At 37.4% G+C, this 25,678-nt stretch overlaps 1 protein-coding gene across 11 annotated transcripts in view; it reads left to right on the plus strand.

Moving 5' to 3' along the window:
• Positions 1-25,678, plus strand: part of LOC135222961 (homeotic protein ultrabithorax-like) — a 1,489,261-nt gene that overhangs the window by 1,415,412 nt on the left and 48,171 nt on the right. For 7 of the 11 annotated variants that reach the window (XM_064261431.1, XM_064261430.1, XM_064261438.1 and 4 more), the window contains one exon: positions 7,720-8,401. In XM_064261431.1, coding sequence (XP_064117501.1) covers positions 7,720-8,401 — 682 coding nt within the window. Of the gene's footprint in view, positions 1-7,719; positions 8,402-25,678 lie in introns of those variants that run through there. The other 4 variants (XM_064261439.1, XM_064261433.1, XM_064261435.1 and 1 more) reach the window with 1 other exon arrangement.

Consider the following 25,678-nt stretch of genomic DNA (forward strand, 5'->3'; position numbering starts at 1 on the left):
AAGCCATCGATTTTCTCTTTAGAGCGATCAGCGCCATAAATCAGGTTACTATACTGTTGTACGAGTGGACGGGGCGCCGTTGTTTGGTTTTCTCCAACGTTGAAGCCAAATCAACCAAATTTTGTTATATGCATTCTTTGGTTTGTATTATGAGTTTTAGCAGTGCAGTTCGATTCGTGTTGACTGACAGGGTCATTCATTGTGGGATGGTGTTGAAGTGAGTGAGGTTTTACTCTCTCTCTCTCTCTCTCTCTCTCTCTCTCTCTCTCTCTCTCTCTCTCTCTCTCTCAGGAAACGAGAGAGAGAGAGAGAGGAAAGCATTATTCAGAGGCTACTGAAAACTCGGGGAAGGGCTGTTCGAAACAAGAATGGGGCATACGGGGCGTGGTCACGGAGTGATGAGGAAGGGGGAGTTGGTTGCGGGGGGAGGTGGTTGGGGTGGTGGGTTGGGGTACGAGAGAGGTCTCAACGCAGATGTCGTCGACATGTGGCTTCCAAATGAATGAAATGTCGAAGCTGTGCTATACTAATACCGGGAGAGCGCCAACTTCCATGATCCCGGATAAAAAAAAATAGATAAAAAAAGAAGGCTCTTATATACCCGACTCGTTCCAATTGCTGCTGCTGCTGAGTTGGCAGGAATATATCACCAAACACTGACCCAATCAGGAGATGTGTGTATCGCCCTCCGTGGCCTGGGCTGGGTCCACATGGATTAAGAAGAAGAAGAAGAGGAAAAATTTTTGGTGGGGTGAAACGATGAGGAGGAGATGAGGACCCAGGAAAAACACCCGTGCGTCATCCTTCCATTAGGACTCCCCCAGTGGTGCCAGAGAGATGCACGCCACTTCCTGCCCGGACCAGATTATGTGCATTTGAATCCGCGGACAGAAGATGCAGCTCTTCAGCAGCGATTTAAAAGGGCATTTTCGTTTTGACGACCGCTCTGGAGGTTAATTCGCCCTGCGGCACACCTCCAAATTCGCCAGACCTCCAACCCCCTCAGGAGCTGGAGCGGGTAACTGGGAATTCACGGAAAAATTTGGCGATTGGTAATGCTGCATGCGGCGGCGGCGGCAGGAGGAGTAGGAGGCCGACCGACGTTGGGGCGACCCTACTGACGAGGGAGGGAATAAAAGATTCGTTTACCCAATGTGACCACTGAGTCGGTTTCATCCTCCCCCCCTGGACGGGCCGCCGGGTTCGTCGTTTCGTTCAGATTCCCTCTTAAGCTCTCGTGGAAGGGAGTTGGTGGTGACACGCACACTATCAACTTTTGGCGATATAGCCCACCCCTCCTCCCTCCCTCCACAACAGAAGTTCGTAAAACGTGGTTGCTGAGACGCCTGGTCCCGGGAACTGATGGAAGTAGTGACTTATTTATTCGTTTATTGTGAAAGTGGATTTTTAAAAGAAAGTTTCTCCCAGTGTCGTTCACGACCTTTATTTTATGGGATTTAAGTGACGCGTTGTAATTATCTATTTATTAAGATTTACCAGAAAAATATCTGTTTGAGGAAGTGTTGCAGTTCTAATCATCCAGGGTTGTAAAAATCTTCACAAGTTTGTCATGAAACTTGGCGGTGGTGAATTGATAAGCATGGTAAGTTAACATAACTCATTACACAATATTGAGATGTTAAGTAATGCCAACATAATTATTAAAAACCAATGTAAGTAATATTTAAACAGCTGATCTGAAATTTATCTTGAATACTTGTAATTATTATTAATTATTTTCGTTTCTCAAAAGAGTCCACTAAATCAAAATACCTGACAGACATTATCGTTAATTCAGTGTCATCACAAAAAAATAAAAAGGCATCTTGTCACTCATCATTTATTATTCAATTATTATTAAATGAATATGTGTCGATTAAATTTTAAATAAAATAACCTTTCAATGGCGCACACTGTCATATAAAATTATCTCTGATTTTACTGATTTTAAGCTTGAGCGACCAAGTGATTATATTATTAATTTTACAAGTGGGACTTGTAGGGCTCAAAAAAAAAGTGTTGTGTAATAAAGGTGTTAAGCTAAAGTCTCCACAAAAAAAAAAGAAATAAAAATAAGAGCGGTTGGCAATGGATCGAACACACACACAAAAAATGGAGGAAATAAAAACTCACAAAAAGGAAAAAAAAAGCTGACCGTATAACAAAGGGTGCTAAAGAAAGGATTACGGGGTACAGTTGTGGGACCCCAATTGTGTACAAGAGACCCAAAAAGAGAAAGAAAGAAAAAAAAATGCTGTACACGCCTTCTAGGAAGAAAGGGAAAATAAAAAATAAAAAATGGACTCTCTCTCTCTCTCTCTCTCTCTCTCTCTCTCTCTCTCTCTCTCTCTCACAAGGGGTTAAAACATCGTTTATCTACTAAATGATATTAACAACGAATAAGTTTATTTTATCATTTGCATATATGTTAAATTTCTCTCTCTCTTTCTCTCTCTCTCTCTCTCTCTCTCTCTCTCTCTGCTAGGCGGCTACATTATCATTTATTTACTTAATGATAATTGTTAACGAATAAATTTTGTTAGATTAGCAATTGCATTTAAGTTAAACTTTCTCTCTCTCTCTCTCTCTCTCTCTCTCTCTCTCTCTCTCTCTCTCTCTCTCTGCAAGGCGTCTAAAACATCATTCGTTTAAGGAAGGGTATATTAACATTTTACGAAAAATAGTTTGTTAAGATTATCAAATGCAGTATATGTTAAATTCTCACGTCATTGATAAAACGCGGCCGGAAACGTCATTGTATTTCTCCATGCCACGTGACTTGTGGTGGCTCTCAGGGGAGGGGGGGGGGGGTGACAGGCAGCTGATTGGCTGACGAACCGATGACACGAGCTCGGTTGCCATATAAGCTCCGGGAACAACTTTCGTTCATTTTCCCCGGGTTTTATTTTGAGAAAGCATCTTTCTCTGGCAACCATCCCGTCCCGTAAACGTTCGGAACGTGCATGAGTACGTGTTTCTTGTTTTGGTTCTGCACGCGCCCCGGTCCTCCCGCTGCCATTTCCCCGTCCACGATTTCGTCTGTATTCGCCATAATTTAAAAAGTAAATATAAGTTACAGTGACATGCATTAACTTTTTTGGGATGATACTCGTATTGAACACTGGCCTCAATACGAAGCAGCACAGGAAAATCTCGCCAGTGAGGTGAGGGGGTAGATGGGCGTAGGGGTTAAGGAGGTAGGAGGTGGTGCAGCAGAGATGTAGGGGGAGAAGGGGAATGGAGGGGGAGGGGGAAGACCTGGCGGTTCTCTCTGAAACCTTTGGCCGAGTCTTGTGGCTCATAGAAAACTTGGACTAAAACGCCATCGCTATATCCGCGACCCACCTATTTAAAGTGTGGCACTTAGTGGCCTTAGTTCGAGTTGGTGAAGTGAAGCAATACGGACATACTACGTACACAAGTTTTGATTTCGTGCTGGACAAGTGCTCAGTGCTCACGGGATTTGCATATACCTTTTAGTACATTCTTAAGAATAACAAATCACTTCGCATTAAAGTGTTGTAGGCAATGGTAGGTAGGATTTATTCGGTATAGTTTTGTATATGTCATAAATCATAAGAATGATTCTTTATATTGAATTTTAAGATTAACCATTACCTTGTTTGTATATACACACAATATATACATGTGTATATATGTGTATATACGTGTATTATATGTATGTATATATATACTATATTTACATACTTTATCATAAGAATTAGCATTCTAGTTTTCAACAAATCTTGTAAAATGAACTTATTATTCCCAGGCCATTTTTTATCCCAGGCTGCAACCATCCAAGTCTCTTAACTACCAGGTACATAATGCTAAAATCAACAGAGGCACAACAGGGTAGGATTCCCCCCTACCAGGGGAGAGGTCTTAAGACTCGATTTTTGGACCAAAGTGGACGAATGGGCCCCTGTTGACCTGAGCAGTGAATTAGGGACTTGGTTCTTAGTGATACTGATGGTCGCAGTTTGGTTTAGGGCAGGACCCAGAGGTCTAGTACAGGTCTCATAACTTCTTTCCTGAAGACTTAACAAGATCCTAGAGGCCAAGTTTTCTGATACCACTGTCCTGTTAGTTTATATATATATATATATATATATATATATATATATATATATATATATATATATATATATATATATATATACGTAGATAAGGCATAAATCTATGTATGATATATAATTTTAATATATATATATATATATATATATAGTATATATATATATATATATATATATATATATATATATATATATACATACGTAGATGAGGCATAATCAGCATATATGTATATAAATTTTAAGTAATAATATATATATATATATATATATATATGTATATATATATATATATATATATATATATATATATATATATATATATATATATATATATATATGTATGTAGATATATATATATATATATATATATAGAGAGAGAGAGAGAGAGAGAGAGAGAGAGAGAGAGAGAGAGAGAGAGAATATCTGTAGTGCAAGTAGCGTTACATTCATGGTTTAAAAAGAGACGGCGTGGAGCCTGTGTGTGCATATATATACGGTTAGTTTTTCCCTCACTACGTTATCGATGCATTTCATACTTTATCGAGCGTCGCCCGATGATATAATGTCACATGGCTCGAGTCTCCTGCAGGCGCTGTTGCATATCATTATTCAGCTCTGATAATCCCCGAGGACGAGGTGTCACAGCCGTCGTTAAAATTATCCCTGATGGCTGTTACGGACATTTGTTACGTCACGGCTCGACCGGAGAAAATGGAAGAGGTATGTCACGTTGGGAGTTGACAGAGAGAGAGAGAGAGAGAGAGAGAGAGAGAGAGAGAGAGAGAGAGAGAGGATGGGGTCTGTGAAGTGATAGTGATGGTTATTTACATAATAGTGAATGCAGGAAGTTACCTTTAAACGATTACAAAGGTAAAAATGTATCCTTACTTTTCTGAAATTTCAGACGTTACAGCAAATTAATCGAAACATTATAGAAAGGGAACATCAAACGGACTGAGCCTTTATATCAGATCTTAATCTTATCAGATTCCAGCATGATTTGAGGATGAAAAAATAAATAACAACAACAGGAAATGACTGGCTGGCCTGTAAAAACAAGAGACAGTTTCGGATCCCACAATAAGCTGTAGGTCCCGTTGCTAGGTGACCAATTGGTTCTTAGCCACGTAGAAATATCTAATTCTTCGGGCCAGCCCTAGGAGAGCTGTTAATCAGCTAAGTGGTCTGGTTAAACTAAGATATACTTAACCTTTTTCAGATCAGAGTTCACGCATTTATGTTATAGACTGTTTCAAATCAGAGTTTACGTAGGATTGTTATTGAATTCTAGCCTGATATTTCAATTTGACTGCATTTTCTCGTCTCCTTTTACCCTTTTAATGCTATAGGTAAACGCCTGCCCTTCCCTCACAACTCTTGCTGCATATTTTTTGGTGTTGTTTTTATAACATGAGAGGCCTTTTTTTCATGAGCCACACCTCCTACTAGCTATTACCACGAAACACCACCTATGTACCTAACCCCCCCCCCCCTGCCCCCCCCCCCCCCTCCTCGTCTCCCCCTCCCTCTCTCTCTCTCTCGCTCCTTTCTCTCTCTCCTCTCTCTCTTCTTCCTTCCCTTCTCCTTTCTAAGCCACCCTCTCCTACGTGAAATATCATAGATGTCAGCCTATAGTTGCCGAATCAATAATGTAATCGCCCGCACAATTATCCTCAATTGACCAGTCCGAAACTCGTGGCGATTCTAGAGGAGGGACAAGGGGGGCGTCCGGCCCCCCTGAAGGGATAAATAAGTCTTGCAAGGGTGGCGCGCTCATTGTGAGGCACGAATCTGACGTAGTAGTGCGTGAAATATAGCTACAGCTGTAATATACCATCCGATCATACTGCCATACGAGGGAATTTATTAGAAGCGGAGCCTTGTAGAGTACTAGATGACTGTAATTATTCATTAAGAAGAAGCCTTTTCGAGGTGCGACTATTTTGTTTGATGGGAAGTAATTATTTTACTCGTTATGTTCTTCTGCAGCACATTCTGTTATAGCCTTTGATGATAGAATCCGTAATTATTCCTTTCACACGAACCCCCCCCCCCCTTCTCTCTCTCTCTCTCTCTCTCTCTCTCTCTCTCTCTCTCTCTCTGAGACACGTACATAAACTTCTCGTTCGTATGCAGTACATTCTGTTATAGCCTTTGATGATAGAATCCTCCCACTTGCGACCGACCCCCATCCTCTCTCTCTCTCTCTCTCTCTCTCTCTCTCTCTCTCTCTCTCTCTCTCTCTCTCGCTTCTTTCTTCTCTTCTCTCCTGCCCACTGAAGCCATCAATACTAGCCCTGAGTGCTGGGTCCAGAAATAACTCCCACTGCCCTAAATGTTTATAGAAAACAAGAGCCACCCCCGCGTGTGGTATCTTACGACGGAAGTTCCAGTTTCAAAATGGTTTATTTTATAAGTGTCAAAATGATTTTTATATTCTATAAATAATGAGTTTTATGGCTTACCCTGAGAATGGATTGAGAGACAAATATCCAGTTATAGCTTTTATATGAATTATTTTAGAGCATTATTGAATGGTGAATAAATCTGAATAATTCATATCTACATTTCAGAGATTAACTGGACCGTCATTGAATTTTGAATTTTGCATCTAATGAAACAAACCTATTAATCTTCCTGATTAACCTTTATTCATTGCATTGTTCATTAATTTTTAACCTTTATTCATTGTTTCGTAAGTGGCAATGTAGTTTCCATTATGCATGTTTTCAGTAATGGTTTGTATCCCTTTCTCTTCAGATATGTTTTTTATTTAATGTTTTTTTTTTTATGTTTCTGGCGTACTTTTTGAGTATTGATGTAACAACTTATTGATTGATTTGTAACCTTTCATTAGTTGACTCTGGCCACTAATTATTATATTCGTGACCACTAATTATTTAGTAGCCACTAATTAATTATAAATTGACTGCTAATTAATAGATTTTTGACCACTAATTTAATTGGTTTGTGACCACTAATTAATTTATTTGTAGCCTGATTTTCTTTACAAATCAATTGATTAATTGCTTTGCGACCACTAAATTTATATTTGACCACTATTCTATTTGACCATAAATTTATTTATTTTTGACCACTAGTTTATTTGAACAGAAATTAATTGATTTTTGACCACTAACTAATAGAAAATTGTGGACATTACAGGTTGTTTTTTTACCCCTATTTCATTTGACCAAAAATTAATTGATTTTAGACCACTAATGAATTAATGTGACCACTAACTAATAGGAAACTGTGGTCATTACAGATGGTTTTTTGACCCCTGTTTTACTTGACCAACAATTAATTGAGTTTTGACCACTAATTTATTTGACCACTAACTGATAGAAAAATTGTGGCCATTATAGGTTGGTTTTTTTACCCCTATTTCATTTGACCAAAAATTGATTGATTTTTAACCGCTAATTAATCAGTTTGACCACTAATTAATTAAGTAGGAAACTGTGGTCATTACAAGTTGGTTTTTGACCCATATTTGATTGGACCAAAAATTAATTGTTTTTTTGACCACTAACAGATAGGAAATTGTGGCCATTACAGGTTGGTTTTTAGCCCCTTTTTCATTTGACCACTCATTTGATTAATGTGACCACTAACTAATAGGAGACCGTGGGCATTGCAGGTTGGTTGCGAGCTGGCCGGCGGGCTGCCTGACGCCCCCCCTCAACACAGCACCGTGGCTGCAAATCCGGCCCCCGTGGCGGCCTACCCGCCCACCCAAGATATGTCCAACATGTCCTCCGCATACTACAGCGCCTACCCCGATTATCGGCCGCCCCATCCGCCCGACGAATACCCGGGCGTGCCGGGTGGGCAAGGGGGCGGCGGCGGGGGGCATTGTGGGCAGGAGTACGACCCCCGAATGCCCCCGACCCACCCGTACTACACTCAGCAAGGCTACCCGCGTTACCCGCCCTACGACCGACTCATGAACAATTATTATAACGCACAGACGCCCCAACACCCGCACACCCCCCACGGCATGCAACCCCACGACGCCCACGACTACCGCGACCCATCACCAGCCGCGCCCACCTGCATGGGTCAACAAGCCTCCCCACCCGTGCAGCAATACCCATCTTGCAAAATGGCTGGGCAGCAGGGCCCACCTCAGCAGCAGGCGCCTCAGCAACAGCAGCCGGGCATGGATCCGTCCGGAGGTCCTCCGCAGGACACCGCCCACCACATGGCCACTCAAGAGGGCCACCAAGGATGGCCCACTCAACCACCTCAACAACAGCAACAACAAAATGCCCCATCCGCCCTCCCTTCACCCCTATACCCCTGGATGAGAAGTCAGTTCGGTAAGTCTTCCCTAAACATCACGTCCTCATTTTTTTTTTTTCAATAAAACACAATGTTGCAAACAAACAAAGCAGGATATTGCTATATTGAACTGGGATTTTTTTTTATTTAATTGTCTCTATCACGCGTATTCATTCAATTCAAAGTAACTTAATTCTCTACTCACAAACTGTTTTTCAAAGCAACGTCAAACACCACTAACACTTTAGACTTTGAAATTTAAACTGGTATTGACGTAAAGAAAAGAAAGAAAAATAACTGTTTCTAGTAAACGAATTTTTCATTTTTCAGCAAGGGCAACTGCACATAGTAAGTTAGGTTTTTGAAGTTGTTGCACTCATCTCCCTGTTGCTGTAATTTATGAAAAGTCAGTACCTATAACCAAGGTTAAATGTTAACCTTATGTACCTTACTGTTTTTTTTCTGTTGAAATTGAAGTGGAGTTTAAACTCCACTTTAATGTTATAGGTATTTAATTATATAAAATTACGAAAACTTAGGTTTCTTAAAAGGATAAAACATCTCTCTATTAGGAAAAAACAGGTTATTAAAAAAAATTGGTTATTTATTCTGTTTAACCTTGAAATGGCTTTAAATATTAGTTACCCAATGCTATAAAATTATACAAACTTAGGTTTCTTAAAATGATAAATTATCTATTAAGAAAATATAGGTTATCTTTTCTGTTTAACCTTGAAATGGCTTTGGCTCCTACTTACTGAATTATATAAAATGATAGAAAATGGGGTTTTGGATTCAAATACTTAAGAAAAACGTGAGAATTACCAAGGTTTAAATAAACTTTACATGTTAAATTTTTTTAAATGAACTGAATATTAGTTACTTGATGTAAAATGATAAACGTGGGGTTTCTTATTGAAAAGGTTTTTTTTGAACGATCAGAGGAATCCCTCTATCAAATACAGAGTAAAATATAGTTACTCTAATATAAATAGACGATTATGACGGTTTCGGATTCGAAGGGTTTTTTGAGGGATCAAGATATCCCTCTCAACAGAGTAAAAAGATAAATCTACTTCATTTCGTCTAGAGTCAAATAAAACGTGTGTGTAAGCCATATAAAATGACGGTTTCGGATTGAAAACTTTTTTTTTTCTTATTTTTTTAACAATCAAGATGTCCCTCTAAACAGATTAAAAAGGTAAACCTCCTTCATTTCGTCTAGAGTCAAATAAAACGTATGTGTGTAAGCCATATAAAATTACTGTTTTCGGATTGATTTTTTTTTTTTTTTTTTTTTTTTTTTTTTTTTTTTTTGAACGTTCAAGATATCCCTCTCAACAGATTAAAAGATAAATCTCCTTTATTTCGTCGAGAGTCAAATAAAACGTATGTGTGTGTTAAAGCCACCCGCATAATATCCTCCGCTGTATCCTTCCCTTCTTCCTCTTCACCAGCAACCGGACCGAGTGAGACTTCAGAACCTTTTTAATCCTCCTGTGGTCGCCGGAGGTGTTTTATGGCACAGGTCGTAAAAACCTACGAGAGGTGGCCGGTGGTCTAACTCTCCTAAACGCCAGAAACCTGCTGCATACACACACACACACACACACACACACACACACACACATATATATATATATATATATATATATATATATATATATATATATATATATATATATATATATATATATTATATGTATATATGTATGTATGTATATACTAATTTAAAAATTCAATATTTCCTTTTTAATCAGTAAACAATCATTGAAGCAACCGCCTCTCTCTCTCTCTCTCTCTCTCTCTCTCTCTCTCTCTCTCTCTTCTCTCTCTCTCTCTCTCTAAATATTATATATGTATATGTATATATATAGAATGTGTATATAATCACAATTGACGTTAACAAATCCATACCTATTCGAAATCTCCCCGTTTTCATGCTTGTAGATTATTTTACACACACACACACACACACACACACACACACACACAGAGGCAACTGTAAAGGCATAAGTTTGTCGTGAAAGAAACCAGAGAGAATCCGCTAGCTCACAAAGGGCACCCACCTCCTCTGTGGCTTCCTGCTGTCGAAGTGTAAAGGCTCCTCCTCCTCCTCCTCCTCCTTCTCGGACCGAACTTAATTAAGGAGGAACCAGATTTGACCACCGACAAGAAGATGCAGCAGCAGCAGGAGGAGGAGGAGGAGGAGGTTCGCTGTCTTAAGAGAGTTGTGAAAAGTCCTTTCGCGTCGTTGGGTTTAGTCGAGTCTTGGACAGAGTGTGAAGGACGAGGTAGGAGGAGGTCCTTCAGCTGGGGGAAAAAAAGAAGAGCAGAAATATTAGCTGAATATTAACAGACTGTGCACAGGAAAAAAAAGAAGAGCAGAGATATTAACTGACTGGGCACAGGAAAAAAAATATCTTCCGCAGGATTTTGAAGGTAAATGTTTTATCTCGTGATTCGTTCAAATTCGTTCCGTATTTTGACAGGTGCCTCTGGTGGGATATTTCAACACTATATTAATATAGTTTTGCCAATCTTAGTGACTGCCTCGATGCCTGAAAATGAACTTGAAGGTAAATGTTTTATCTCGTGATTCGTTCAAATTCGTACCGTATTGTTTTGACAGGTGCCTCTGAAGGGATTTTTCAACACTAATATTAATAGTTTTGCCAATCGTAAGTGAATGGCTCGATGCCTGAAAATGAACTTTTACAAGAATTACGAGAATCTTCGTGATATAAGTCAGTATTCAACACTAACAGTTTTGCCAATCGTAAGTGAATGGCTTGATGCCTGAAAATGAACTTTTACAAGCATTACGAGAATCTTCGTAATATAGGTCCTTATTCAACGCTAATAGTTTTGCCAATCGTAAGTGAATGGCTCGATGCCTGAAAATGAACACTTCTATAAGAAACTTCGTGATATCAGTCAGTAACATCATTCGAGAATCCACTTTCTTAACCGAACACGACTACGTCATAACCTTTCATACGTCGTTTCTTATAGTGTCGACCATCCCTAGACCATCCTTCATAGAGGTCGACCATCCCTAGACCATCCTTCACGCGGTAAACTGAGCAGCGGCATCATCATCGTTAGAAACCCAATGTCGAAACATCGAAATAACGAGTTTGACTACAGAATAACAGTCAGGTCTTCTCAATTTATGTCTTAGGAGATCATTAGTGTTTCGTGAGGGTGAGAAATGCTTTTGCGTGAAAGACTTAGTCTTTATAGGATTACCTACTGGTCGAGTTACGCCAAAGAAAGACGAAAGGCAGACAGGCATCGTCCATTTATATTCTATGTAGGGTCTGGGTGGGTTGTATTACATGCTTGTTAGGCGCTGGGGGTGAAGCCGGGGTGTTAAAAAAAAAAAGGGGGGGGGGGGGGGGGGGCGGGGGGGGGGGGGGGGGGGGGGGGGACGAACCCTCCTAAGCCGAATTGACACGCTTTGTGTGGACTCGACCAATGGCATGCCCGTCCGGGGACTGAGCAACCTATAGCTTTGATAAAAAATGTGAATAAAAAACAAGTTTAATTTTTTGACGTAGCCGTCTCCCGAAATGTAAAACTACACCAAACTCGTTTTATTTATTTATCTATTTATTTATTTTATTTTCTTTTATTTATTTGATTTATTTATTTATTTTGTCAAAGAGAAGGGATACAGGTTACGAATGTCCCGTAGAATAACATCAGTAGGCACAGATAAATGCGATTTACTAGTTATTTCCGGAGGATTATGTTCAAGGACGCGGAGATAAATATGTTGACGGGGGGTGGGGGGTAGGGGAGGGGATGTTTGCAACAGTTCGCTTTAACCAGAGCTAATGGTCCTACAAGGCCAGCATCCCAGCCCGCCTCTTCACGGGTAATCTTTCCCTAATTAACTGTGGAGGGGAGAAAATAGACTGCTGGATTTGCAATGAGGAGTTTGTATTATTATTATTATTATTATTATTATTATTATTATTATTAGTATTATTATTATTATTAATATTATTATTATTATTGTAATTATTATTATTATTACTACTACTATAGTAGGTGAAACCTATTCATATGGAACAAGTCCACCAAAGGGGCCATTGGCTTAAAATTGAAGCTTACACAGAATATGGTGTTCATTAGGAAGAAGTAAGAGGAAGTGAAGGGAAATACGGAAAGAAGTGATCCCACTTATTAAAAAAGAGAAAAAAAATAAACCAAAAGATCAGTAAATCAATAAAAATGTAATAAAATGCAAGAAGAATTGTATTAGGGTAGTAATACCCTGCAACTTCTCTTGAACTAGTAAAGTGGATCTATTGATGAAGGACGCCATTGGATTAAGTCCCAACTTCCTTTAAAACTGATTATTTTTGGCTACTTCTGATCAAGCGTAATGTCCCTTAACATTAATTATTTTAGGCTACTTCTGATCAAGTGTAAGGTTTTGCCTCTAAGAACAATATCCGAGCTGTTGAGTGAGGAATCAAATTATATGGCGTCACATTTTTTTTTCTTTTTTTTTTAACGGCATGAGCCTAACCCTTGCCAAATGGGTGTCATTCACAGATCAGATAGAATGACTTGTTAAGAGAAAAAATATTACCGTGATTAACTGTCAGGCCTAACCAACACACTCTCTCTCTCTCTCTCTCTCTCTCTCTCTCTCTCTCTCTCTCTCTCAACACATGACGGCCAGCTGTATCAAGCTGTTGTATGCTATTTCGTCGTAGTTTTTTTTTCGACAATTCGTATGGCAGTAGGTTTTTGAGAGAGAGAGAGAGAGAGAGAGAGAGAGAGAGAGAGAGAGAGAGAGAGAGAGAGAGAGAGAGCTAGTAGGCTCCGAGTGTGGCAGAGCGAGAACGTCGCATTATATTCGTTCCACTCCCCCGGGAAGATTAATCATGATACGTGTCGCTTCAAGCTCATCATACATCATTATTTTCCTCAGCTTTTCTGCAAAACAGTGTCTTGGTCATTGTTCATAATGTCTTCCCCGTTCCGCAGTTTTTGTCGGCCTTTGCTGTTGCACCATACATTATTTTGAACTAAATTACTCCTTAGTTATGAACATTTCTGCATTAATTTATTTTTGTTAGCATTGTCAACATACTGTGAATCAGATTATTATTATTATTATTATTATTATTATTATTATTATTATTATTATTATTATTATTATTATTATTATTATTGCAGTGTGAATTTCATAGAACACACAATTATTATAAATCAGCTTTCGTGGGCGGTAGGGCAGGAAATGGGCGTTCTTTTGCGTACATAGGCGTGAGCCAGCTATTTGATATTGGGCAAAGTAAGTACTCCCCCGAGACCCACGAACGAAAGTGATGGTCGTAAGTCAAAACTGATGAAGATCATGGGGGGGGGGGGGCGGGGGGGGGGGGGGTAAAAAAATGCCACCTACACCCCTACTCCCTCACCAAAAAAATGGGGTCGTCCCTCACCCCATAACCTACCTACGCATTAGGTGCGTTTTTTCGTCTTAACTTCATAAATAAAAATAAATAAATCAATTAATTAATAAATAAATAAAATGTGCATTACTGAAGAAAAATGACAATATATATTTTTAATTCGCTCTAACAATTTATTGCTGAAATAATGATTGTAAGGCAATAATGTCCTTTTCTCTCTCTCTCTCTTTCTCTCTCTCTCTCTCTCTCTCTCTCTGTCATATACTCAGATTATCAGCATCAAGTTGCTTGGTAAATTTGATAATACATATGCTACAAGCATTAAGCTACAAATGTCCTTTAATACCCAATTCGCTCTACAGGACATTTGTAGCTTAATGCTTGTATATTTGTCACGGTGATGTGATAAAATTCAATACATATACATAATGTGTTGAATGAAGTGCATTATACTTATACATAATGTATTGAGTTGTATTGAATTAAATACGTTACACGGGCATTGGTGATAAAACGTCAGTTTCAAAAGAATCATGAAATTAAAATGGGTCCACAAATTGCAAAATGTAAATGAATCTGGAGGCACACCTAAAATTTAAGTATTATCTTTAAATGAAAAAACACAACAGTGGACTAGTTAGATAACACAAACTTTCTGGTTTTCGTGGCCAAAGTTTGACATCAATACCCCAGTTGAAAATCATTGCTAAATCATCATTAATAACCATTCACTTGCAAGCAACGAGGACCCACCCACGGGGAATGTGTTCACGTTCGAGTGTGCTTGCACCAATGGCGTTCTTAAAATAACAAACTCGCCCCCCACAAAAAAAAGTTGATATGCCAAATTGATAAGCCAATGAAGCGCGGAATCCCACATCTGCTATTTATCTTAGCGTTTGTGTGTCTCGGTTTACCAAGTCAAGAAACATGGGCTTTTGCTGTTAGAGGTCATTCATTTTATTGCTGGCCCCTTCGGTATCGTCATTACCTCTACCAGTGAGGCTGGCTGTCTATCTGTCTGTCTGTCTGTCTGTCTGTCTGTCTGACCTCTGCTAGCAGGTCAAACGAGTAATTGACGGGTTGTAATGACATTCCTTTTATTATTATTATTATTATTATTATTATTATTATTATTATTATTATTATTATTATTATTATTATTATTATTATTATTATTATTATTATTATCATTTATTTTTTTGACGAATGACCCCATCGAAATCACAATGTCTCCATTTGCAGTCTGTTAATTAGTCTCCTTATGAAAGTTTTTTCAACACATTTCAGTAAAATTCGTTCGTCCGTTTTCGAACAAATTGGGTAAAAGCAAATAGTATGTATAATCGGGCTAACTTCTCTATTAATTTTGGGGAATGTTGTTTTCATTAATAAGCACAGTTGGAAAGAGAGAAAAACGCGAGTTAAAGTAATGGAGTTTTGCAACGAATAATAATAATAATAATAATAATAATAATAATAATAATAATAATAATAATAATAATAATAATAATAATAATAACAATAATGATAATATGAGGTTTTTCACTAGCAGAGTAGCGTGGCCGAGATATGCCACAAAAAATGACAGATAACAAAACATGAATTACTTTTCAAACACATCGAGTGAAAACTCCGGTAATAAATGAATTTAAATAAAAATTTTAAAAATCGTACTCTTACAAGTTTCATATCCATAATAAAAGAAAATTAAATTCGCTTTTTTTTTTTTTTTTTTTTTTTTTTTTTTTTTTTTCTTTTTTTTTTTTGAGTGTGATGAAAAGTACCGAAATATTCTCTATGGCACTGAAATTGGCAAATAAAGAATTAGATTTCTGTGATTTGACACTGGTATTTCTGAAGTGACACTGTGTAACGCTCATTTGCATAAGTGACTGAATATAGAACTCGTTATCAGGATTCATTCCACAGCTATAAGGCCCATTGAAGGGCAGCCATCCCTTATCTTCAGATGCATTAATTAACTTCTAGTGTCAATATTGCGTGAATGTGCAGTTGTTTGCAATTGAGTCTAAGCTATTTCATTCTTTGGTTGATTTTTTTAAACCTTGTTGCGAGGGAGAGTACCTGTTTTTTGTGTATTCATTTAGGTTTATATTTAATAAACCATATTATTAAACTTGCCACCACAGAACTCATTTCAGACTACCGCTGACAGGGCACATTCTGCCATATCAAAGCAAAGTTGTTGAAAGCATGAAAGCATCTCTCCTTGCTTGCTTGAAGCGCTCGTGAAAAGGTAAAGGGGGGATGGGATGGAGGAGGGGGAGAAGAGTTGGTAGTGGGTGGGGGGTGGGGGGAAGCAAATAAATCATAGCTGTACCCTTGTTTAGACAGTTGGTGAGGGAGGGGCTGGTTTGTGCCTTCGTTTTCTCTCTCTCTCTCTCTCTCTCTCTCTCTCTCTCTGTTGATATTGGTATTGGTGCCACCAAGAGCCACGTCTCTCCCTTTTTTCTCTCTCTCTTTTTTTCTCTCATAAGGTCATAATTGACATTCTGCATCAAGTGTTTTCCCGCAGACACATATATCTCTCGTCTTTAATAACTCCCGAGATCGCAATGTGTCATTCTTAAATCGGAATTTATACTCCAGACATAACAAGATCGACTTTCCTCGCCCCCATTTCTGTGCTGTCTGTTCGACGTGTTCTTGTGTTTTACGTTTTTTTTTCTTCTGTACACGAGGGGCACGAGAAGAATAATGGACATTATTTGTTTATAGAGTTCTTGTTTGGCAAGAAGTCGCGTCAGTTAGGGTTGTGTGACGAATGAAATTTCTGTTTATTTATCAACGGACTGTGTGTTTATGTTTATCAATCTGTTTACTCAAAAATTGGCGCAGTAATAACAGATAACTTGCTGTATTACGTCTAATCAAGATCTGTTGCCTCAGTATACACTTCAGACGCGCATGCTATTTGCAAAGCTCAATTTGCAAGACAGCTGTTAATATCTTTAATAATAATTGACCTTTTTCGTATATTTAACCTTTCTACAATCCTCTGAAGCAATCACTCGAGAATCAATGTCAGTAAACAATAAATTAATGGATACAATATTATACAGTTACCAGATTTTAATCTTTTATTTGGACACTTATTAATTTTTACATACATAATTGGCTGTGATGAGAATAATGTGGAAAGTCTGACAAGTTCCTTAAATTTTGTTAATGCTATTTTTAAGACTATTTTTTGAGATTATAGTGCACAATTCATAGGGAATAACCTAGGTATGTATTCCTCTGCTGTCTTACGCCTGTACACATTTACGAATAACGTCGAAAATTTTTTTCTTTATAATTACCTCTCCTCCTCCTCCTCCTTCCTCCTCCTCCTCCCCTCCTCTTCCTACCTCCTCCTTCCTCCTCCCCCTCCTTATGCCCCCTCTCCCCTCCATTTTCTTCTAAAGGAGATCAGTCCAGCAGCACAGATTCAAACCTTCCCTTAACAAGCGTAGGGAGGAGGGAAGGGGGAAGGGGGGTTGGGGTGGGGGGAAGGGGGCAGCAGGAACAGCAGCTCTACCAGATGGCTGGTGTTTTGACGATGCCCTCTGCCATTTTCATTATTCATCGTCTGGTTTCAGGGGGCACTAATTTGAAATTCTCCGGGTGATTTGCCAAAGGGCTTGTTAGGGACCCAAAAACACACACACACACACACACCACACACACAGATGGGTTTTTGGTCGGGGGGTTGTGGGGGCGGAGGGTAGAACCGGGATGGGGTTTCGTTCCTTTTACCAGATATAACCAATGGGCGGATCCTTTTACAGTGATTGATTTCTTTAGGGTACGGTTTAATGACAGAGAAAGGGAACTAAACGAAAAAAAAAAAAGTGCTTGAAATAACCCTTATTTTCCCATCTTAAAAATGACGTTTGAACTTTAACGCTAAACTATTTTCGAGCTTCTTAAGCCATCAGCAAATGAAAACTAATTTCTACCTGGGACTTAAATTTATTTCAGTGTACGAATATCATAATACAACATTATAAATTGTGGGATACTATATGCAAAATGGATTGGTAAACAATCGAGGTATTCATCAATCGAAAAAATAGAATCTTATCAGAAATAAATTTTGCTATGACGGTCGGCAATTAACCACATGCATAAAGACATGTCAAAATATGTTCACAACAAGGCTTCATAGACGTCTATGATTAAAACATGTAAGTTAAAAATGATGTTCTTTTAAAACATGACTGTATGAATACGTCACTAGCCAAGCCATAAGAAAGCGCTGTATAATATTTAAGTACCTATATTTAAGAAATATTTTGAACTCGGAAAGTATTTATATATATTTTTAAATGATAAAAAAAAAAATCATAAACTTCCCTCTGCTGAATCTGTACCCTCTAAAACCTCCTAAAGTAACTATCTATCGGTGTCAGGTCTGGCCGATAGATAACGTACGTCTGGGTACTGTCTATTTTAACCGAAAAAAAGTACCTTTCATAAACTGTTCCTGTTATGATAAAGGGGGCAGTTAGATATTTCTCATTTTCTCGGTTTTTCTCAGTATATTAAATACTAAATTATATGAATATTTAAATAGGATGATGGCTGAATTGAGAGAGAGAGAGAGAGAGAGAGAGAGAGAGAGAGAGAGAGAGAGAGAGAGAGAGAGAGAGAGATATTAATAAGTATTTCTAGCAATATAACAAAAATCTGAGTTAAAGTTTGACAGTTATATATATTAATTGAAAAGTTAATATTTATTAGTTTAACAATAAAATGTACATATCTGTTACGGACAAACAAAGCCTAGTTATTTGTTAAGTATCACAAGAAGCAATTACGATGATACCTTACTTAAAGTAAATATTGTTTTATGACATACACACAATATTTAAAAACACACACCATCGTCTCAGAAACTATATAAACTTATAGGTAGTGTTACCTTAATTAAGAAATGCCAAATGCCCAAGACAGGAGCGAGGGGCCATATAGTATACTGTAAGAGGAGAAACGGCTCGTATGAGCTGCTGGGTATATGGCACAAGACGAAGTACCCGGGCATTTCGGTTAACCAGTCAAATGAGCTACCGATAAAAAACCTGTCACGGGTATCCATCAACAGGAGGGCTTGGTATTTCTTTCGGGGAGGGGGTGGCAGTGGAACGAAGAGAGAGGAGGAGAGAGAGAGAGAGAGGAGAGAGAGGGGAGAGAGAGACGAGAGAGAGAGAGAGAGAGAGAGAGAGAGAGAGAGAGAGAGAGAGAGTTTAAAAGCCATACCCCTCCACCCAGCTGCTGAAGAGTCATTACTAAGGGGAACGAGAGTTCATAGCGTACATATATATAATATATATATATATATATATATATATATTATATATATATATATATATATATGTTAAAGGGAATGGACCAAGACTTTGTGACCCTCTGGCAAGTGGTATATGTGGGGGGGGGGGGGGGGGGGGGGGGGGGGGGGGGGGGGGGGGGGGGGGGGGGGGGTGGGGGCGGTTTGTAAAGTATTCGGGAGAAAAATGGTATTTCCTGATGACGGCTCATGTACGAAGGAGATGAGATGACAGCCGTTAAGAAGGGCCCGTGCTATTTAATATTTATTTATGGCTTTATTTACCTTAGCTTTATTTATTATTTTATTTATTTATTTATTTATTTATTTACAAATATTTTATTTACCTTATTTATTTTTTAAGAGGAACCACGATTAAGTATTTATGAGCTCATATAACTTAATACAATGTTTTCAATGTTTGTAGTGTCGTGGGGATGTGCAAAATGAATATTACTTCACAACAAAATTGATATTTTAAGAGGAGCCACGATATATTTGTTAATTCTAAGCTCATTGACTTTATTTCAACGTTCATATTTCTGTAGTGTCGTTGACATGCACCAATTAAATATCTAACAGTTTACACTATGTGAAGAGAGGACCCATGCTTTATAAGTATTTATGGGCGTATTTACCTAGCTTCATGTTTTCATTTTTGTAGTGACGCAGTGATGAACAAATTGTATATCATTTAACAGTATAAACATTTATATGAAAAAAGCACCACATAAAAATTAAGAACTTTATGATTAGGAACGTTCCTTTGTCCAGGTTTCTCAGTACTTTGAATAGCCATTTCTTATTCTTAGGGTATTTTGGGAAATAAGGACACAGACTATTGACTGATGACTGGTTTTAAGCTGTTCGTTATTATATAATTTATTTAATGAATGCACGTCTTAGCAAACACTATACTTAGAACAATTTAACAAGCAAAGTTAACCTAGGTTCTAATGTTAATATGAAAAAATATTTTGTTAAAAGCACAAACACGAGTTGTTTTATTTGCAATTTCTGTCTCACAGATCAATTCGATTTCTACGAAGTGCCAACAGTGGATATGAGGTTGGCACTCATTGAGAACAAGTGCCAACAATGGCTCTCAGGCTGACACTCAAGAATAGGGAATGTTAAAAGTATGTTTAGATACATAGATATCCTGCAGACGGATATCCTATTGACAAATAGGTATCCCATAAACAAATAGATAGGTATCCTATTGACAGATATCCTATTGGTAAATAAACATCCTATAAACATACAGATATGCCATTTACACACAAACATTCTCCAGATAGGGCAAAACGCGTATGATATGCAAATGTAACGCTGCAGGTGAAGAAGTCGACGCGCTTGCGCGCGTTAAATCAAAACAAATTGCGAAAAAGAACGGACAATTAGGCGATAAACAGGCGAGGAAGCGAACGGGAGATAACATCACCTGTTGAATCACACACTTGGGGAACCGGGGCCGGGGTCCAAGGGGGGGGGGGGGGGGGGGGGGGGGGGGTTAACGGGAGTCTAGCGAGGCGACCGCACTGGCTAAGCTTATAGTGAGTGGTACAGGGGTAGGGTGCCAGTACCGAGTGCCATAGGTAGTGGGATGAGAGAGCGAGTGTGTGGGTTACGTGAACAGAGCAAGAATTATAGCGCGATGGTCAATTGTGGTGGAAAATTAGGAACTCACTCTCTCTCTCTCTCTTTCTCTACGGCCAAGGGTTCCTTAGGACTTAGTTTTATTCCTTTCTTATTTCCGTCTAAGAATTTCCTCTTTGGGGATAAAATGAATTACTGAAAAGTGAAAGATATCACCTTTTTTTTATAATGAGGATGAATAATTTAGACATGCAATGCATTTCATTATTTTTAGCCTCCTTACCCAGGCGATACTAAAACTAAATTATCATAATTGCTGTTATCTTTGGATCGCAGAAAAATCCCTTTTATTATGAATGTGAATCACTTAAATTTATTTAAATTATTTAAAAATCATTAGTATTACAAAAAAGATGGTACTTTTTTGACATTTCAAAGAACGCAACAGTTGTATTTCCCTAAAGCAAATAACATTTTCACTAAAAGCATATTGAAAAATAATACAAGTAACATGCATTAAACTAACAGGGGGGATAGCGCCTCAGCGGCGTGGTTGGTATGGTATTAGCGTCCCACCTTGGTGGTCGCGGGTTGATTCTCGGCCATTCCATTGAGGAGTGAGAGATGTGTATTTCTGGTGATAGAAGTTCACTCTCGACGTGGTTCGGAAGTCGCGTAAAGGCGTTGGTCCCGTTGCTGAATAACCACTGGTTCCATGCAACGTAAAAACACCATACAAACAAAAATAAACTAACAGGGGCAACACTGTGCGTGTGTCTGTGCGCGTGTATGTGTGTGTGTAATATTTTAATTATTTAAAAAAAAAAAAAACATTATTAGAAACTGGTCCTATATTCTGAAACTTCGAGAACACACTTGTGTTCTTTATAACCAAAGCACATTTGGAAATTAATATAATATTCCTTTAAGCGAAAAAGACATTCTCACTAAAAAAAATAAAAAAAATAAAAATATGAAAAATAATACAAGAGGTAACAACCATTAAAGCAACGAGGGGTATGGTATATCTTGCGTGAGTGTGTGTGTGTGCGTATGCGTATGTGTATGATTCTGTGAGACTAACTTCCTCGAGAATAACTTCCTCTCCCTGGGCTACTTAACATACAGGAAGCGTTGCCGTATTTCGGGCCTGAGGAAATTCCGGAAGTGGTTCCTCAGGGGGAAAGGTAGGCTTAATTAAATTTTCATCCCGTAATCTCGGCCAACTCATCGGGGATTTAGAGAGTTGGGAGAAAGTTGAGGGCGAGATGATGATTTATACGGCTTATGTAGGGTGTTTTGCCAGATTAGAGAGAGAGAGAGAGAGAGAGAGAGAGAGAGAGAGAGAGAGATTATTGTAGATTGGTCCAGAGTATTCTTTTCCCTTAGTTGGAAACATTTGTAAGAGAGAGAGAGAGAATTGTTGCTGTTGTAGACTTGTTTTTCTTCTTATCAGGAAAATTTGTAAGACAGAGAGAGAGAGAGAGAGAGAGAGAGAGAGAGAGAGAGAGAGAGAGAGAGAGAGAATTATTGTAGATTGCTCAAGTGTATTCTTTCCCCTTATTTGGGAACATTTGGGGGAGAGATAGAGAGAATTATTGTAGATTGGTCAAAAGTATTCTTTCCCCTTATCTGGAAAAATTTTGAGAGAGAGAGAGAGAGAGAGAGAGAGAGAGAGAGAGAGAGAGAGAGAGAGAGAGAGAGAGAATTGTTGCTGTTGTAGACTGCAGAAGAATATTCTTACCCCTTATTTAAAAATCTTTATAAAACATGCCTATCGATTATTCTAATTCAAAATGCTTTTTGTCTAATGAAACGTAAAGTAATAGATTTAATGTCAAACTTTAAAGTGAGTGTTCCATTTCACATAAGCTAATGGCCGTTGTTATTATAACGGAGAACCCATTAACCATTTTTACCATCTGAGAAGAGAGAAAATGAAAGGGGGGCGTGTCGGAAATATATTGTATTCAACACAAAAAGATTAATCTCTTCCATTTTGCAACGTTAAAAACTCTTGTCATGTGTAATGCCGCTGTGAATGTATGTATAACTCGCAGTGAGTTTTGTAAAATCATTTCAATGAATCACTGAAGGAATTTTCCATTGAATGCGGCGATAAATAACGGAATGATACTTAAGAGTGGTTCACTTAAGTGATATTTTACAACGGCATGTTCAAATAAATGGGCACTTTATTTTCTTTTCAAAACCGACTTGAAGATCACTTTCTTCATGATGGGTGTTTAAGTGTTTATTTTGTGCTAATGGAAAAACTCATTGATTTGACATTGCAACCAGTCGTCAAAACTATCGGGGTAGTGCGACCAAATGAGAGAGAGAGAGAGAGGAGAGAGAGAGAGAGAGAGAGAGAGAGAGAGATAAATGATCGGTGGCTTCATATCTTTACTCTTCTGGCAGAATTTCTGGGAACTTATTTTAATTTACACTATTTGACGAGAGAGAGAGAGAGAGAGAGAGAGAGAGAGAGAGAGAGAGAGAGAGAGAGAGAGAGAGAGAGAGAGAGAGAGAGAGAGAGAGATGGAAACAAGCACCATAATAGCAATAATAATAATAATAAAAAATACAAGGATTTTCAACGAATTGAAGTCGACTGCTCATAAGAACAGTCAATAACAATGCTGCTTTATAACCCTTTAAGAAAAAAGAAAATGATAAAATAAAATAAAAAATTGATAGACCTGAAGACTGATTAGTTGCTTGAGGAAACAGATGAATGCATTCGCGTGTTCAGCCGCTGATGAATCGGCTCTTCAGTCAAGATGAAGCGGCAATCCGAGTTTTTGATGGGTCTTCGGTTGAAGCCGGGATCGTCGAAATATTTTACGCTAATTCTCCCTATCCGTCAAACGACGCGCTCTGTCGATAGACACGCGCTGACTCGACTCGACTCGACGTCGATGCCGCATCCAGTGTTTCCGATAAATAGAAATTGCTAATATTCGCGTTTTTAGTATCAAATGTTCAATATAATATATATATATATATATATATATATATTATAATATATATATATGTGGTGTATATATATATATATATATATATATATATATATATATATAATATATATATAAAATAATATATAAAGATAAATTATATAGATATATAATAATATATATATAACAAAAAAAAATATAATATATATATATATATATATATATATATATATATAATATATTATATAAATTAAAATATATTTATATATATAATAATATATTCTATATATATTATAAATAATATATATATAGATTATATAAGATAAACATATAATATATATATATTTAATATATATAATATTATATATAATATAAAATTAAATTATAATTATAATATAGAGTCTATATATAAAATATAATAAATATATATATAATATATATATTATATATATATATATATAGATATTATTAGATATATATAATAAATAAATATATAATATTATATATATATATATAAATAAATAATATTATATTATATTAATATTAAATTATTAAAGTATATATAATATATTATATATATATATATATATATCTAATAATATATATATATATATTAATATTATATATATATAATATATATATATTATTATATATATAATATTATATTAATTATTATATATATATGTGTATATATAATAATATATATATATATATATATAATTATATATATATTATATATATATATAACCGCATTAAATAGTCTATTGACAACCGATTGACCTTATTTTGGAGGCCATTTTGTATTTCCCACGAAACGTCTGTCATATTAAACCAAAAGAAGAAGAAGAGGAGGAGGAGGAGGAGGAGGAGGAGGAGGAGGAAGCCCCTTGTCATTAATGAATACATTCCCCAACGAACCCCAGACACGACACCTTAAGGAAAGCGAAGGCAAGAAAGAGAATAGTCTGTTAAAAGAAGAGAAGAAAAATGCCCAGTGCGACTGGGCACAGTAAGAAAATAGTAGAGGAGGAGGAGGAGGAGGAAGCTTTCGTTCACTTACATTTTGGCTTTCGCCTGTTCTCTTTGTCTGCTCCACAATGGACGCCCAGACTTTTGTAGTAAGGGAGCCCTTTCAGTGGTTCATTGAGAAAGAGAGAGAACCTCCAGCCCCCCCCCCCCCCCCCACCACCCCCCCCCCCCCCCCCCCCCCCCCTCTCTCTCTCTCATCTCTCTCCTCTCTCTCTCTCCTCTCTCTCTCTCTCTCTCTCTCTTATACTAATGTAAATATTTAAAAATAATGCCTTCGTATATACCCTGCCTGAGGAGGAAAGATCTGAGGTCACCAGTCATATCTCTCTCTCTCGTCTACTAGTGAAAATACTTTAAAAATTATTGCCTAGTTATTCTACCATAGGAAAAGAGATATGATGCCACCGGTCATTTCTCTCTCTCTCTCTCTCTCTCTCTCTCTCATCTCTCTCTCTCTCTCTCTCTCTCTCGTTTTTCCACCCGGGCTAGTCCAGGGATGTGCCCACCACGGGCAAGGGCAGATGTTGAGGGATGGGCGCTACTGCCAAATAAGTTTTTATTTATATATTTATTTTCTCTCTCTCTCCTGGTCAAAGGGAATTCGTACCTTCTAGTTTTAATTGCTGTTTTTGTCCATTTATTATAATTTTAATATAACCTCTTTGCATTTCATTTCTATTCTAAGGTGTTTACGGCCTGAATATTGAAAAACATTATTATTATTATTATTATTATTATTATTATTATTATTATTATTATTATTATTATTATTATTATTGTTATTATTAATTACTTCGGTATTACAATTTTGCTCTGTAACTATATTTTAAGCTGTCACAGAGTCAGTATTTAAAAAACATTATTATTATTATTATTATTATTATTATTATTATTAATTATTATTATTATTATTATTATTATTATTATTATTATTATTAGAACTTCTTCGGTATTACAATTTTG

Source organism: Macrobrachium nipponense, chromosome 8 (assembly GCF_015104395.2).
Source record: "Macrobrachium nipponense isolate FS-2020 chromosome 8, ASM1510439v2, whole genome shotgun sequence".
NCBI classification, from domain to species: Eukaryota; Metazoa; Arthropoda; class Malacostraca; order Decapoda; family Palaemonidae; genus Macrobrachium; species Macrobrachium nipponense.